The 16,179-nt window shown below is 35.7% G+C and overlaps 1 protein-coding gene across 1 annotated transcript in view; it reads right to left on the bottom strand.

Moving 5' to 3' along the window:
* Positions 1 to 16,179, bottom strand: part of RAB3GAP2 (RAB3 GTPase activating protein subunit 2 (non-catalytic)) — a 148,647-nt gene that overhangs the window by 42,379 nt on the left and 90,089 nt on the right. Inside the window, exons 9-16 of the mRNA XM_006894593.1 lie at positions 11,233 to 11,381; positions 10,294 to 10,373; positions 10,088 to 10,177; positions 8,423 to 8,562; positions 5,046 to 5,262; positions 4,331 to 4,474; positions 4,030 to 4,112; positions 3,620 to 3,684 (exon numbers count right to left, since the gene is read on the bottom strand). Of these exons, the coding sequence (XP_006894655.1) occupies positions 3,620 to 3,684; positions 4,030 to 4,112; positions 4,331 to 4,474; positions 5,046 to 5,262; positions 8,423 to 8,562; positions 10,088 to 10,177; positions 10,294 to 10,373; positions 11,233 to 11,381 (968 nt within the window). The remainder of the gene's footprint in view (positions 1 to 3,619; positions 3,685 to 4,029; positions 4,113 to 4,330; positions 4,475 to 5,045; positions 5,263 to 8,422; positions 8,563 to 10,087; positions 10,178 to 10,293; positions 10,374 to 11,232; positions 11,382 to 16,179) is intronic.

The raw sequence follows: 16,179 nt of genomic DNA on the forward strand, positions 1-16,179 counted from the left end.
CAGGATAGAGCAGGGTTTAGGGCTGTTGTGCATAGGGTCGCTATAAGTCGCAAACGACTCGACCGCACATAACAACAACAAAACAATCTATCTGAAGCATATATGCCTATATCTGTAGAAATATACATTTCCTTTATAAATGTAGATATTTGTATCTATAGATAGAGCTAGACATAGATACTCCATACTCAATCCTATCAAACTGCCAACCCCCTTGTTCTATCACCAGTTTCAAAATTTCATGTTTAAAGTAGAAACCAACAAAAACAATGAGTTAGGCACTGTAGGTAATATTTATCTCTCCATATCTGCCTGGCAGCAAGAAGCTGTGTTGCAATCCCAAAGGCATGCAGTTCAAAACCACTAGGATGGGAATCTCCTCCTGCATGATTTACTACCTCTGAAAACCCACTGGAGGGTCGGTTTTGAGTCAGTTCTAATTTGACAGCACAATGACATATTAACATCTTAAATTGTATTTTATTACTTAGGTTCAGTATAGGAAGTACTGTACAATTAATCTTATGAATTAAAATTAGCTTGCCATGTGCAATAAATACCGAATTATAACACAAAAATTGTTTTGTGTTTATGGAGAGGAAAGGGGTTTACATAATACAATAGGTTGGCCAGGTATTAACCTGGAGAATATAAAGAAAGTGACCAAAAGATGAAAATAAGCAAGACAAATGTAATCTACCACCATTCTGCTGCTGATGACTTCAGGCTAGCATCTTGCTTACTTTTCCCCCTATGTGACAGTTTATTAATCTAGTTTCTTCTCTTCCGCTCATATAAAGAACCCACAATTTTTTGCTGTTTCCCCCCATGTTTTTGTTGTTGTTGATTGCCTTTGAGTCAAGCATGACTCACAGCAACCTATGAACAAAAGACCTGAAGCCTTTCTATAACTACCGACATTTATTAAAGTCCATAAGAGTTTTTGGAGGCATGTTGTTTAGGAAGTGGATGCCTCTCCTGCTTCCAAATCTGTCTTAAACTGGGAGCTCCACCAAAAACTGTCTACCACGGATAACCATTATGACATTTGACACCCCAATGGCACAAGGTTCAGCATCAAGCAACACCAGGTCACCTCAGAACAGCATACTGACAGAACAGTACGGTACCACTCTAAAATATAGTAACAATTAAAATGCATAGCTTTATACACTACTCATAAGTAGCATGCATGAACTCATTCATTCACTCACTCACAGCCATCGAGCTGGAATTAACTCACTGCTGATCCTAGTGGGTCATCAGAGGCTATAAGTCACATGGGAATAGACTGTCCATCTTTCTCCCATAGTACAGCTGGTGGATTTGAACTTCTTGCCTTTTGGTTGACCATGCGACACCTTATCATTAGGCCACCAGAGCTCCTTTCCTACTCATCAGTTTGGACCTTATGTGAAAGCCTCCCAATTTTGTTTTATTCTATGATGATGGTGTAAGATAAGAAAGATGCTATCAAACAGAAGAAATGCTTGAGTTCTGTACTACAGTGTATAGATGCTCATGGGGACTGAAGTGCCATACAAGATTTTATGGTTTTAGAATTTGAGTACTATTAAGAAGAGTTTTGATAAAAGAAAAAGGAGCAAAGGAAATAAAAATGAGTTACCACATTACATCCACAAGCCTAGCAAAAGTCAGAAAGTCTGATAATATCAGAGGACATTGAGAATTCAGGGCAGTGATGATTCTTACACAGCACAGATAGGAGCATATACATTCGTACAACAATTTTGGGAAATAGTTTGTCAACACCTATTAAAGCTGAAGAAGCTCTTTTACTCTTAGGTAGAAACTGCATCAGGAAACACACACAAGAATAAGCACAGCATCACTGTAACAAAGTGTAAAAAAGGGCACAACTGAAATGTTTGCGAAAAGAAAGTAAATGAAAAAATTAAATTATAACTACAGAGTGGAATTCACATGCTTCTTGTTACATGCCTTTGAGTAGTGCATGACTTACGGCACCTCTATGAGCAACAGACCTGAACTATGCTGTGTTCCTTCATCCTCCTCACCATCTCTCATCACCTTAGGCCTACTGGTATAGTCACTATGTCAATCCATGTTGTTGAGGGTCTCTTCTCATTCTTTGACCTCTATCTTTCCCAGTATGATATCTTTTCCCCCTTCCTGATAAAATGCCCAAAATATGTGGGAGGAAACTTCCCCACCCTTGCCTCTAAGAAGCACCCTGGTTCCACTTCCTCCAAGACAGACTTGCTTGTTCTTTTGGCAGTCCGTGGGATACTCAGTACTCTTTTTTAGCACCACAATTCAGAGGTATTAAGACTTCCCCAATCTTCCTTATTCATTGTCCAACTTTCAAAGGCATAAGAAGCAACTGAAAACACCATGGTTTGGATCAGGAATTCATGCAGCTTATAGTAATCAACTACAGCTACAGGTATCAACATGGTTGGCTCTCAGAAACAGATTGAAAGAGAAAAGAAAGTCTCAGAAGAGCACACAGATCATTATTTCATTTATAAAAGTGTGAATATACAGAAAATACATCAGTATGTTTTTATCAATTCATGAAGGTGTAAGATAAAGGAGAGCAAATGAAAGGGAAACACCAACATTCAACAGTGGTTACCATGGGATAAAAGAGATGCCAGGAGAGAAGAGAAGCATGCAGGATTCTTCAGAGTACTAGCAAACCCTCAGATGGCTCATCGTACTTGAATTTGATGATTATTCTCTAAACTGAACATATATGTGTTATAAATATATATGGATGGATGTGTGTGTTCAGGAACATGTGTTTATAAAGACATGCACTCACAGGGAACCACCTTACCTCTGTAACTTGATTTGTGCCACTATTAGAACCTCTACTCAGAATATTATTGCTTTTCAATTTTTGACTCATGCACTTTTAACTTGTTAGTTAAATTTGTATCTTCTAGGCTGCAACACTTCCATGATACATCTTCAAAGATATGAACATATACGGCTAAGCACAATTGATAACAGTGCATCTAAATTCCAAAATCAATCTCCATAATAGTCTATGTGTTTCCTACTGCCAAGGGGGCCCTTTAGAGTAGTGAGAGAAGACCTTCACCCTGAAACCCACAGCGTCCCTGTTCAGCAGGAAGTAGTTAAGAGAATACGCCATCCCCTTTTCCTTATGAATCAGGGTGAAGTCTCTCTCAGGGAGGAGTGATAGGGAATGGCAAGGGACACACTGACAAAGGAGATTAATCAGAACTGGCTTTGACAAGCACTGTGGCAATTGGACAATTAAAACAGACATGGGGGGGGGGAGAAGAACGAACTGGGGATGAGGGTGGAGAAAACAGTGCAACAATGAATGAATGAAAACCCAAAATCTCTGTAAATGTTCATTAAAACTAATAAAATTTAATAAAAAAAAATAAAGACATGCACTCACATGTATGATAATATTACTTGACAAAGGAATAAAAAGAAGACAACAGAAAATTCTACATGGGACCATAAAGTAAACAAATAGAAATAAAAATATGAAAGCAAGCTTTGCCCTGTCATTTTTGGAAGGAAAGAGGCCAAGAAAGACCTTCTTACTTGGAATATATATTCAGCAGGAAATTTGATGCATTATGTGACTTACCTGTTTTTTGGTTGCAGGGTACTTAATATCAAGAACTAATTCCTTTATTTCCATTTCAAGTGAATCTAAAAAGAGAAAATTAATGTAAAATTTTCACCTTTACTGTCAATAAATAAACTTATCTAAAACAGCAATGCCCATATAAATTCTATCAGCCACACTAAAGGATTACTGAAGGTCTATAATTTTATTGCTACCGTTTTCTAATCTACCTACATGGCACACTTAATCTTGGCACAGAAATTCAAATAAAAAAATACAAATGATAATTAGTTCTCTCCTTTATTTCATCAAGAAGTTGAGGTAGCAATAAAGCCATTTCCACATTCTTGAGTGTTCATTTAGACTGTTCTATCTACTGAAAAAACTTAGAAAGCAGCATGCTTTAATTTTTATTAAAGGAGATCTACCTGGATTGGATGACTTTGTTTTCAGTAACGTTGCTAGTTTCTTCACTAAGTGCAAGTCTTTGGCCCGTTCACTCTTTTTATCACTAAAACAATAAGTAAAACACATTTTTGCAGAAAATGAAATCAAGTTTTCCTTCTACTTCTGAAGCACTTCAATGCTCTTTTTCCTCTGCATTCTTCCAATTTTAACTTTAGTGATATCAGTTTAATGATTCAAAGAACAACAAAACAGTCTGCAAAATAAAGGATTAGAAAAAGATACCACAGGGATGTCAATTAGCAGACCCTTATTCAGCCTTACCTCAGTGCTAAGTGGAAAGGAACATTCACTGTTTTCATACTTCCAGACACTGGATCAACAAGACAGATCTGGTAAGTCTGTGGCTGCCAACTCTGACTGGTAACATTATTTAAGCCCATTATTTTATAGCCAGGATATAATAACCTAGAGAAATCACATACCAGTATGGTGAAAATATTAGCTAATTTTTTTAAAAAAGTAGTTTTATTATAGTTGGAGAACCTTATATTAACATAATTTCAGAAGCATCAACAAGAAAAATAGTGACTGATACCCAAATCCAAGCAAAGCAGGCAGAGTTGTAATGAATTACAGTTTACTAGAAAATTAAATGAAGAGTCAAGGCAAAGAAAACATCTGACAGAGAGAATTTTCAAAATAGTGACTGAGAGACAGACTGATAAGGTCTGTCTTTCAAGGAGCATGTTCAAACCTCCAACCTTCCAGTAGCAGTCTGGACCACTCTAGGACCTGATATTTCATCACCAGGAACTTTAATAGGAATTTTTCCTATTGTGTCTCACTACATAAAGAATAGGAGATTTCAGTATATTATCCTTAATTACAGACGGTATACTCATGGTAAAAAATCATAATATGGGACATTTCAATTCTCAAAAACTTGAAATCTAGTAAGTAGCTCCTTAAATAAATTTAATAAAAGCATATCTGTATTTCTTCCTGTAAATGGCAAATATCCCAATTTGCAGCTTACCGACAGTGCTTTCCTACATTGAAAGCTCCCACTCTAGGCCCCTGCTGTGTGCTCCACACTTCTAAGATCCCCCGTCGTGGTGCATAGATCACAAGGAACTGAGCTACTCGGCTTGGACACTGAGTATTTCCAAAGGGGGACAAGTCCACTTTTTCTGGTACTCTTTCGTGGAGATCCTCTACAATCTGGATCCATCCAATCTGTGCATCACGATACCCTTAGTGACAGAGGAAAAGAGAAGCCAATCAACAAATTAAAGTTCATTAGTAAGCAGGCTTCCTAAGTATTGTCAAATATTTTGAGGGAGGGTAGAAAATAAGATTAAGAGCTATAACATACCTTTTTCTTCTTTCATTAAAGCTCTTCTTTAATGAACACTGAACCCATCTTAAATATCAATATTATGTCGTATTTTCTCAGATTACATCTTAGTTTTTAAAACAAAACATTTATTGCTAACCTCCCTAATTAAATTCCTTTCCCTTCATTTTCTTTAAAAGAGTAAGTCCAGCAATCCCAGAGGTACGTGGTTCAAATCCACCAGATGCTCTGCTGGAGAAGGAGGGAGCAATCTCCTCCTGTACCAGTCAGATCTGATTTGATGGTACATGTAAAAATAATACAATAAAAAAAAATTAAGTCCAATTAAAAGAAGTCCAACAATTACACTTCTGGGTACATGCCCCAAAGATGTAAAAGCAGAGATGCTTTCTCCCAATTGTACTTGTACACCAATATTCACTGCAGCACTATTCACAATAGCCCAAGGTGGAAACAACACATGTCTATCACCAGAAGAAAGGGTACACAAAATAGTACTCAGTCATAAAAAGAAATACAGTTCTGATACATATTACAACACAGATGAACTTGAAGACATTATGCTGTTTGAAACAAGACAGACATAAAAAAATACTGTATAATTTACTTGTCTGAAATATCTAGAGCAGATACTGCTTAAGTGATGCTGAGTTTCTGGTTAGGGTAATGAAAAAACTTCTGAAAATGGATGGGATTATGGTTGTACAGCATAATTAATGAGATTAATGACACGGACCTGGATATACTTGAAAGTGGTCAAAATGTTAAATTTGTATTTATATATCTTTTAACACATATAATTTTCCATATATATATGCTAATATATGTATTTATGACACTAAATTTATTTTCTACTATTCAACTCCCTTCAGACAAGCAAACAGAAGAAAATATGGACAATATATTAATGTGAAGAAAGAAGCAGAGACATTTCTCTCATTTTAAGCACTTAAGAGTGGCCATTCCACAGTCAATGACTAGCCCCCCTCTTTATCCAAGGAACATTGCTCACTTTTTAAAAAAAATTCTCATCTTGATCTTAATTTTAAGTTAGTGTGATCTATGATTAATTAGTGAACTTTTTTTTAAAAAAGTTTTTATTTTGGTTTATTTCCCCCCACATATCTAATTTTCCTTTTTTTTTAATTTTACACTAGTTTATTTACAAAATTCATATACATTGTTTTAGAGAACAGATTCTTTCAATTTCCCTCATACCTCCATCCTCTGAATTGTACAATCCCATGATTAATGCCCCCTCCCCCTGAACATCCACATCCCTCTGCTTCCAGCCTCTCCCACCCCTCCTGGATCCTTACACTCATTCTACAATAATGGTTTTATGTAATATTTTTACTTGTGGGACTGAGTTAGTTCACTCAGCATAAAGCTCTCCAGTCCCTCCCAAATTAAGTAATAATTTACAAAATCAATGCTCCTGCTTGCTGCATAGCATTCCATTGTGTGAATATACCATAATTTCTCAATCCATTCGCTTGGGGTTGGACATCTGGGCTGTTTCCATGTTCTTGCAATGGTGAACAACACAGCTATGAACATTGGTGTACAAGTCTCCATTTGTGCCTCAGTTCTCATTTTCTCAGAATATATTCCAAGTAGTGGAATAGTTGGGTCATACGGAATTTCTATGTTCAGCTTGTTGAGGAAGCGTCAAACTGCCTTCCAGAATGGTTGCACTAATCTACAATTCTGCCAACAATGTATAAGAGTTCCTTTCTCATCACATTCTCTTCAACACTTAATTTGCTTTTTTTAAAAATTTGCTTTAAATAGAAATTTACAGAACAAATTGGTTTTCTATTCAAAAGTCATAGATACTAGGTTTCATGATATTGATTAGGATCTTCACATTTTAACAGCATTCTTTGCACTTCCTCTGTTTTCTGTTTCAAATAATGTTCACTCTTAAAGAAAAACTTAAGTGCAACAGATGCAGGATATTGTACCAGATACAGGACAGTTCACCAGATATGTGACAGTGCATCAAATGAGGGACAGTGTACCAGATGCAGGAAAGGGAACAATGCACTCTAAGATCCTCAGAGTGGGCTTGGATCAGTTGGTGCAGCTACCTCTTCTGTGTTCTGAAAGTTTTGCTGAGAACACTCTTGAAGCTGTCTCAAAAGATTAACTGAAAAATTAAGGGTCTGGAGAACTGAAATTTATACATCACCAAGTACAGACCACAGTGCCCCATACTTGCAGTTTCCAACAAGCAGCCATTGTCCTATTTTCAATAATGCATTCTGCTCATCTTCATTAGCAGGAGAAATTTCATTTTCTTTAGGTAGTGTGTCAAGTTAAAGATATTTTTAAGTATTCCTAAGAGTTACATGCAGTTATATAACTAAAATTTGATTAAAAGTTGGAGGGACTTCAGAAAATATCTTCAACGTGAAGTAATTAAATTGGCAGGAGTCTTCTTCCCTTCCCTTAATTCCTTCCTGGAATGCAGATGAAATAGGTTGAGCCTCAAGCATTCTAGACCACAAGAAAACTTTTAAGAGTAAAAGTTACACAGAAAGAGCCCTGGGTTCTGTGATCTTGGTTCTGTTATGAGCAGCTTACACAGTTAGACCTAAACATATGGATATGGAAGTCAAGTTTGGGAAAATAGATTTTGCTGAGTTTTGCTATCTTAAGGTAGAAAAACTTGGCATTCTAGATTTGGTGCAAAAATCTGATTCAAGATTAACCCTGTGAGGTGTTGATATGAACTGATGTTAAATAATAATAGTAGTAAAGGTTAAACAGTATTAGATTAAAAAGCCAGAGATAATACAGTTGCTCAATTTTAGGTTAAAAAGTAACTTTTTGGGGTTGCAGAGTTTGGTGGATGGAGGGAGGGGACAAAAGAATTAGGAGATTGAGTGACAATGTGAAAAGACAGTGTAAAAGTAGGCATAGGTCAAAGGTGATCAATTTTATAAGATACGATACGATGTGTGGGGATAATCATAAGAAATGAAAAGGAAAAAAGTAATAAGCAAAAAATAATTACATTAACTTTTCAAAGGGATTTTTGAAAGCAATACCTTTCCACATGCGTACTGCAATTCCTTTAGCTACATCCAACAAAATAACTCTGCCAAAATCATCTGTTGCAGCTGCCAGTGTGTTACATGGAGAAAGGCATATACTTTCCCCATGGCGTCTAGAATCTGGAAGTCCAAATCTGATATTTAAAAACAAAACAAAATACAGATCTCATTCGAATCTAGAGCAATAAACTGCATAAGCAAAATAAAGCAAAGAAATGTAAAGAAATAGGAACTTTAATTAATTTATCAACAAATTATACTAAACATTTTCCATTATAAAAGGCATAAAATTCCTTATATTATAAAATAAAAAATGTAATCATATGAAATCAAAAGGTTTCGGCACAGAATATTTAAGCTTGCATTTTTTGAGAATAATGAGTGTAATTTTACCCTAAGAGATGTATCATAGGAAATACTATCTTTAAAATACCCTATACTATATCTTTTGTCCACTTTTAAGGTCTGACTTCTTCTGTATTCTTTTTTGTTAGATATTAACCTTGTCTTCTGGCAGTCAATGGATTAGCCTCCAAGAAGTTGCACTGCAATCCTAGAGGCACGTGGTTCGAATCCACCAGATGCTCTGCTGGAGAAGGAGGGGCAATTTCCTCCTGTACCAGTCAGATCCCATTTGACGGTAAACACACACAAAAATAATAAAAGAATTAAAACGGATTAGCCTCATTAGAGAGTAAGTAATACAAAGGTAAAGTCCTTTGAAAAGGCTAGAAACAGCCTATTTTTTATTAGGATCCCGAGACAAAGTGCGTGAATTTTGTTTCACCAGTTTGGGAAATTTATAGGAGTTTGGCTTATTTCTTGATTCTTGGGTGAATTTTGGTAATATGATGTTACAATAAAATATTTTCAGATAAAATGAAGAAAAAATTAGGAAAAGTCTCATTAAATATAAAACATCTATAAAGGAGTAGGGAAGTAGTTCTATACCCTTTCGGGGTAGTACTTTATATTACATAATAAGATGTTATATAAAAACTAAACCAGGCAAAAAATCTCCCAAAACCTGATGAAAACATTAACAAAGTGTTGTTATTGTTGTATGTGCCACCGAGTCAGAATCAACTCACAAATGACCATCCAGGGGATTTTCAGAGGCTGTAAATTGCACAGAAGACTGCCCATCTTTCTCTTGTGGAGCAGTTGGTAGCTGAACCACATTCCTTTGGGAATGCAGCAAAACTCCTTACCCACTAGGCCACCAGATCTCCCAACAAAGCTTATACTACTATAACATAGTATACTCTTGAGACAGGCAAGGAAATATAGGCTGGTACTCTTAAAGAATGCATGTACTTTGTAAATTACTTTGTATGTCTTAGTAACAAACTATATGAACTATTTAAAGAAATTAAACAGCTACTACAAAACTTATTTTCCTATACAACTTAAGCTGTTTATAGGTGTTTTGTTATTTGTGAATCTAAATATTGAGCATCTAATATGTAATGAGTCAGCAATCAACAAATGAGTCCTCAAGGAGCTTATGGTCTGAGAAAAATATTCCACACTAATGATTTCTACAAATTCCACAGATTTATGAGACTGGCCAATAAATCACTTAACACAGTGAAATGTCTTAAATTTAACAGTATTTTCCTAAAAGTACTAAAATTAAAGAACAAGAGAGAGACTTGCCTTACAGCTAATGGTGTAGCTGGCTCAACCTTGGGTTTTTGCTTTTGGGCAGCTTCTTCTTCATGCTTACTTTTCCAACCAAGCCAACCACTGGGAAAAAAAAGAAAAATATTAAAACTAGAGCTTCCAGAGTTTAAAGCTGCAAACTGTCAATGTGCAAGTTACAACTCAGCTAGACACAAATGAGAAAAATTTTATATAATTACCTGGCAGCATTAAACAAGGCAGAGGTGAGTTTACTTGCAACTGCAAGGGCAACATGAGACAATAATGGTTGTGTGCTTCCCTGAAAATCAGAATAAATGAAAGAGAAAATTCAGCACCTTACAAAGAAACAAGATATTACAAGCCTTAAGAATATTCCAGAAAGGCTTACTAGAAAGTTTTAGAAATGTGCAAAGGCTGGACTGGCAACAATACTCAGCGTCTTTCAAAGGTGCAGTAAAAACGTAAGAAGCAGCGATATAAGAAAAACTCTTAAAAGTTACAGTTAAAAAATAAAATCACTGGTAGTTTGTTTTTGTCTTTAAAATTTCTTTCTTCAAATTTCTATTTAGTTGTTAAAAATTCATTCAGATCAAGCATTCTTCTAGTTGGTCTATGAATTTTACATCTATAAACAAATGGTTCTCTCTCTCTGATGATTGGTTTTTTTTTGTTTTTGTTTTTTTAATAAAAGTAAAAAGATAAATTTAGTCAATTCTTAGAAGGATGCTTTTAATTGAAGAGAAAAAGTACAAAACCTAACACTTAACTTTTCCTCATCTATAAAAGCAATTTCACTATTCAGATCAACTATATCTGGCAACATGTTCTATTTCTACAACTCTTCATTTATTCAAATCTTTGGTGGACAAACATCATTAACTTTAAGGCATCTATAAGTTATATACAAGGTTAATATGTAAAACCAGTTCAGGTGTCCATGAATTCAGGGCTTCTGAAAACATAGAATTTATTTCATTGACTTAAACATTTCCAATTAGTCTATAAGGTTTTAGAAAGAAAGCAAATTGAGATAATTTCAACTTTCACTGAAATGCATAAATTTAAACTACTTAACCTAAGGCTAAGTTAACACACCCACTTTGCAAACCAGACAAAAAATGAGTGACATTACTCATGATCAAAGATAAATATCACACCTCTAAAGCATAGAAAAAGCCGGTAAATGGATTGGACCCTACAGTGATATACTGAGACATGGCAGGTGGAGTGGTTTTTATTGCTGCATTAAATCCACCAATATTGGAGGCAGTCTTCATTTGATCAAAAGGTGACAGTGTCATAATACCTAAAGTTAAAAAGAAATAAACAAAAAGTGTTATTTGACTCCACTGAAATAACATTCCATTTTAAAGGTCATTACATTCTTATTCAAGCTCCAGTAACAGACAATATGTAATTGTTATGTGCTCTTTAGTCAAAAAAGACTCATCGCGACCCTAAGAACAACAGATTGGAACCCTTCCTTAGCTTTAATTACTACACAACAGTGTTTTTTAAAAGCTACACAAAGTCTGTATTAAATTTAACATCTATAATTCTTCTAAACAATAAAAGGATAACATCAGAAAATTATAAAAACTAAGTTATGAACAAGTACAGAATTCAAGAGGTTCACTTACATGCCCACTTATCAATTCACTTCTTAGAGGTAAAAACTAATAGTTTTTATGCTGCTTATCCAAAGATATTAAATATATACAAATGACAGCATAGTACATACACTAATGTATATACCTTATTTTCTTATTTTATATAATAGCAAGAAGATGAATCCATTCTAGTATTCATTCTTCTCAAGGATCCACAGCATTCCACTATATGAACATTTTGTACTTTATCAGATCTATATCAACTACCCTCATAATCAGTTCCCTCCCCTCCCCTTTTGCCATTATAAATAATACTGTAATATGTACCCTTGGTTTTGCATATCCAAGGAACTCATTCTGAAGGGTAAATAAATTCTTAGAAACAGTAGTACAAGATCAAAGAGGAATTACATTTTAAAAAATTTTATTACACTGTTTTACTACTTTCAGGAGTCTTGGTGGTGCAACAGTTAAGTGCTTACTTCCTAAGTGAAAGGCTGGCAGTTCAAATGCACTCAGTGGCTTCACCGAAGAAAAATCTAGTGATTAGCTGCCATAAAGATTACAATCTAGAAAACTCTATGGAGCAGTTCTGTTGCACACACATGTAGTCATCATGAATCACAATCATCAGAGTCAACTCAGTGGCAACAATGACAATGTACTATCATACAATTTAAAAAACTCATTATCGTCCAGTTACGTCTGACTCAAAGCAATCATCCACTCGGTTTCTAAGGCTGCAAATCTTTACAGGAGGGGACTTACCATCTTTTTCTCACAGAGTGGCTGGCTGACTTGAACCTGCAATCTTATGTTATATATCTTGTATCTTAATCTTATGTTATATATCTTAACTTAATCTTATATATACTTAAAGGTCAGTGGTTAAAATGCTGCTCACAGAAAAAAGATGAGCTGTCTCCTCTTATTTTTAAATTTTATTTTATTAATTTTAATGAAAATTTACAGAGATTTTGGATTTCCATTCATTCAATGTTGCACTTTTCTCCCTGCTCTGCCCCCCCCAGTTCACTCCTCTTTTTGAAAAGTAAAAAATTCTTTCATTGGTATACAATGCCCCCGCACCCCCCCACCCCAAGTACACTCCACTATGCAACCTTAATTCTGGACTCGTCATAACCATAATACCCTATCATATATCGCTTTTAAACTGTTCTCTGCCTCATCTGTTTCAATGCAGTATACATAATTTATCCAGTTTTTCTCTTATCCCAACCCTGATGTCAGTCCCATTCTATATCAGTGGCACCATGCAGTATTTGTCCTTTTGTGATTGAGATATTTTACTCAGAATAATGTCCTCCAGGGTCACCCATTTTGAGTAATACTGCATGAGTTCCTTATTTTTCAATGCAGCGTAGTATTCCATTGTGTGAATATACCACAGCTTCTCTACCCATTCATTTGTTGATGGGCACTTGGGTTGTTTCTAACTCCTTGCTATTGTGAACAAAGCCGCAATAAACATGGGTGTGCAAATATCTGCTTGGATGTCAGTTATGGTCTCTTTGGGGTATATTCCCAGTAGTGGAATTGCTGGATCAAATGGTATCTCTATTTTTAACTTTTTGAGAAAACGCCACACTGCCTTCCACAGTGGTTGCACCATTTTACACTCCCACCAACAGTGTACAAGGGTTCCAGTTTCTCCACAACCTCGCCAGCATTTGTTGCTTGCTGTTCTGTTAAATTTTGCTATTCTTACTGGGGTGAGATGATATCTCATAGTTGTTTTGATTTGCGTCTCTCTTAGAGCTAGGGATTTTGAACATTTCTTCATGTGCTTGTTAGCCATCTGAATGTCTTCTTTGGTGAAGTGTCTGTTCATATCCTGTGCCCATTTTTCAATTGGATTATTTACCTTTATCTTGTTGTGGTGACTGTCTCCTCTTCTAAAGATTTAAAACCTCAGAAACCCAGTAGGTCGTCACTCTGAGTTAGAATTAACTTAATGGCAGTTGTTGTTTCCCTCGAGTGGGAAATGACCCATAGCTGACCACCCTCAGGTGGGTTTTCAGAGGCAGTTAATTGCATGGGAGGAGACTGCCCATTCTCCCACAGAAAAGCTGATGGCCTCGAACCACATGCCTTTGGGACTGCAGTGCAGCTTCTTGCCACTAGGCTACCAGAGCTCAACCGTAAGTGGTTACTAAATATTTGTTGTTATGTGCCTGTGAGATGAAACTGATTCACAGCTAAAGCTCCTGTGGGTTTTCTGAAGCTGTAAACACACGGAAGGAGTTTGTTCATCTTTTTCCTGTGTTGTAGTGGGTTGATTAAAACTGCCTGCCTTTGTTAGATTAACTCGTTATCAGCTTTGTCACCAAGGATTCCTTACTAATTTATTATTGTTGTACGCTATCAGGTTGGAACTGACTCATAGCTGACCCTTCCACAGGTTTTGAGCGGCACCAAAATGCACAGGAAAATATGGCCAACCCTTCTCTCGCTAAGCAACTGGTGGATTTGAACCGCATGCCATTTGTATTACATTAGAATATCTTACCACTAGAAATCCCTACTAATATATAATTGTTGTTGATATGTGCCGTCGAGTCATATGCAACTCACAGAGACCTATACACAATAGCTCTGAACTCTATTCTGTCCTAAAGCAGTCACACAGTCTCTGAAACACCTAAACTCATTACCCCTATTACTGTTCAACTACGTTCAATACGCTTTTCCAGCACCATGACCCAACCGCATCATTTTTTTCCCTGTCATCCTTAATCACTATCCAGCTGTCTAATGCACAGCTAGTAATTGTGATGACCATGGCATGGATCAGGCACATCTGACTCTTTAGACTGCTATCACTGCTCTTTTTCATTTTGGAGAGGTCCCTGACAGAAGATTTCCCCAATGCAATTCATCTTTTGATTTCCTGTATATAGTAATATCCGAAATAAATTAGATGAAAAAGTAATAATGACAAAATAATAAAAAACATAATAATATAATAATTTAAAAATGAATAAGAAAAAGAAATTCATGGAAAAGTTACATTGAAAATGTATTACTCCTGAAAGAGTCCTGAGGAAGCAAATTCTTTTAGGAAATGTATAAGTAAACCATTCAATAGATTCAGATTTAAATGATCACAAAAATATTGATAAAAGTTGGGCTATGGTAAAAACATATGAACATTTGTCTCATATTCATAGGTGAGTTTTCATGGCTCTTAGTATATTAAATATTTTTACCAGATAATAAAATCGTCAAGTTTTCTGTGACCCTGTGAGAATAGCTGAAAAAAAACAACGATGTGTCTAGCATGTAAATTTAAGCTTTAAGAAAGCTTCTCTTTATACCTGGCATATCATAGTTGGGAATATATAATTTAGTGATATTTATAAATTATCTTTCTTTTTAATTCATTGTTGCACATCTTCTTCCCCACCCCACCACGGCCCACAATTCACAATGCATCCTTTGTTCCAGAGTGTTGTCCTACATATAATGCCTACTCATATATTTCTTTCAGATGGTTTTTCCCTCATCTATTCTACTGCAGTGTTCATTATCTATACACGCTTTCCCCATTCTCTCCCCATCCCCTATCCATCTTATTTTATTATAGCAGTGTTATACAGTTTTTGTCATTTTCTGACTGAGAAATTTCACTAGGTATAATGTCCTCCAGGCCATGTTGTGTAATGTTTTACAAGTTTGTTGTTTTTTAATGCTGTGTAATATTCCATTGTGTGAATGTACCATTGTGTTTTAATTTATTCATTTGTTGATAGGCCCTTGAGTTGCTTCCATCTCTTTGCTATTGTGACTAATGTAGCAATAAACACAGGTGAGCATACATCTGTTTGAGTTGTGGCTCTGGATTCTTTAGGGTACATTCCCAGTAATGGAATTGCTGGGTCAAGTGGTATTTCTATTTCCAACTTTTTGAGAAAAGTGGCAGACTGCCTTGCAAAGTGGCTATACCATTCTATATTCTCACTAAAAGTGAGTAAGCGTTCCAATCTGTCTACAACCTCACTAGCATTTGTTGTTTGCTAAGTGAAAAACATTTAATCCAATAATTATTGTGTATTCTAAAAATATGCTTGATTAGTTCTTTCCATCCTTACTAGCAATCATCTTTTTTTTAACTGCCTTAAATCATCCATTCCAATGCTACTCATTAGATTCTCTCATCAATTTAATCTTCTTGAAAACCTGATTTCAAGAAAAACTTTTTGACAAGCACTTCCTAATATCCACCTAAATACTCCAGCAATTCCCTGCAATAACTCCCTTGTCCTTCTCTCTCCAAATACTCACCTTCCTAAATCTAAACCTTGGTTGACTTAAATTGTCTGCATGCTTGGCTTTTATGGTGAAACAGTAGATCGTGGATAGAGGAAAAACTTTATACATCTAGGCCTACCAACAAATGGGCAAGCAATATCAACCAAAAATCTTACTCTCTTCTTATATTTTCAAGTCCCTTGAAAGCTATATGTTGAAGAG

This window comes from Elephantulus edwardii, unplaced genomic scaffold, assembly GCF_000299155.1.
Source record: "Elephantulus edwardii isolate Elephantulus edwardi_28Jun2011 unplaced genomic scaffold, EleEdw1.0 scaffold00146, whole genome shotgun sequence".
NCBI lineage: Eukaryota > Metazoa > Chordata > Mammalia > Macroscelidea > Macroscelididae > Elephantulus > Elephantulus edwardii.